This window comes from Anarrhichthys ocellatus, unplaced genomic scaffold, assembly GCF_004355925.1.
Source record: "Anarrhichthys ocellatus isolate YVR2014 unplaced genomic scaffold, GSC_Weel_1.0 scaffold9324, whole genome shotgun sequence".
In the NCBI taxonomy this organism is placed as follows: domain Eukaryota; kingdom Metazoa; phylum Chordata; class Actinopteri; order Perciformes; family Anarhichadidae; genus Anarrhichthys; species Anarrhichthys ocellatus.
The window spans coordinates 1-1,402 of record NW_022289298.1 but is presented as its reverse complement, the minus strand read 5'-3'; the positions used below and the strand labels follow the sequence as shown (position 1 = coordinate 1,402).

At 49.2% G+C, this 1,402-nt stretch overlaps 1 protein-coding gene across 1 annotated transcript; it reads right to left on the bottom strand.

Annotated features, from left to right (window-relative positions):
* Positions 1 to 6: 6 nt before the first annotated feature.
* LOC116380875 (low-density lipoprotein receptor-related protein 6-like) lies at positions 7 to 1,396 on the bottom strand. Its single transcript, XM_031842702.1, has 2 exons — positions 693 to 1,396; positions 7 to 453 (listed from the first exon to the last, which is right to left on the bottom strand). Exons 1-2 carry the CDS (start codon positions 1,076 to 1,078, stop codon positions 252 to 254), a joined length of 588 nt encoding a protein of 195 aa, XP_031698562.1. The 5' UTR covers positions 1,079 to 1,396; the 3' UTR covers positions 7 to 251.
* Between the last annotated feature and the right edge of the window lie 6 nt (positions 1,397 to 1,402).

Below are 1,402 nucleotides of genomic sequence, written 5' to 3'. Positions count from 1 at the left end.
GAACTACAACTCCAGGTGAACTCACACGGATTATAGAACTACAACTCGAGGTGAACTCACACGGATTATAGAACTACAACTCGAGGTGAACTCACACTAGTTATAAAACTACAACTCGAGGTGAACTCACACTAGTTATAAAACTACAACTCCCAGGTAAACTCACACTAGTTATAAAACTACAACTCCCAGGTAAACTGACTCTGGTTATAGAACTACAACTCCCAGGTGAACCCACACTTAATCTAGAACTACAACTCCCAGGTCTCCCCCTCACAGACCTCGATCTTGTCCGTCTTGGCGTCCCCCCAGTACAGTTTGCGTTCCTCATAGTCGAGGGCGAGTCCGTTGGGCCATCCCAGAGAAGTGTTGACCATCACCAGACGCTCCATCCCGTCCAGGTCGGCTCGCTCGATCTTTGGGACCTCGCCCCAGTCGGTCCAGTACATGTAGCTGGAGACACAGCCATTTTAACATTATCATTATGATTATTAATGTTATTACTAACAGAGACACAGACAGGAAGTAGTGTAATAAAATGATTATTATCATTAGGGTTATTATCATTATTATTATTACTAATAGAAACACAGACAGGAAGGAGCTAATTAACATTATTATTATCATTAGGATTATTGTTAATATTGTTACTAATAGAAATCTGATCGGGACTCATTGATCGATGGACTCACCCGGCCACAGGGTCCAGTACGATGGCTCTGGGCTCGTCCAGGTCTTCGGAGATCAAGATCTTACGCATGGTCCCATTGAGCCGGGTCACCTCGATGCGGTCCGTCCCAGTGTCGGTCCAGTACAGGTTCCGGGCGATCCAGTCCACGGCGATGCCGTCGGGGTGGTTGACCTGAGACGTGACTACGAACTGGGCGTCGCTGCCGTCCAGCAGCGACCGGCGGATGGCCTTCACGTCGTCGTCAGTCCAGTAGACGTACCCGTCCACCGGGTCGTAGTCCACAGCGATGGCGTGCCGGATGTCCTCCACCTGCAGGACGATGTCTGTGAAGTCCGGCGTGTCCAGAGAGATGCGGCGCAGGTCGGTCCGCCGAGCCAACAGCAGCATCTGAGTCGCACCTGAGTAGCAACGGGAAGGTCAGAGGTCATCAGAGGACAGACCACAGGGGGGCAGTAGGGATGGGTATCGTTAGGATTTTATCTATAGTAGTACTCTCATGGGCACTCATCGATACTCTCATTAACATTCGACACTCTCATTGGCCCATGTTTTCATGTTGTGATGTTGGTATGTTGTCGTGTCGGTATGTTGGTATATTCTCATGTTGGTATGTTCTCGTGTCGGTATGTTGGTATGTCCTCATGTCGGTATGTTGGTATATTCTCATGTCCTCATGTCGGCATGTCCTCATGTCGGCATGTCCTCATGTCG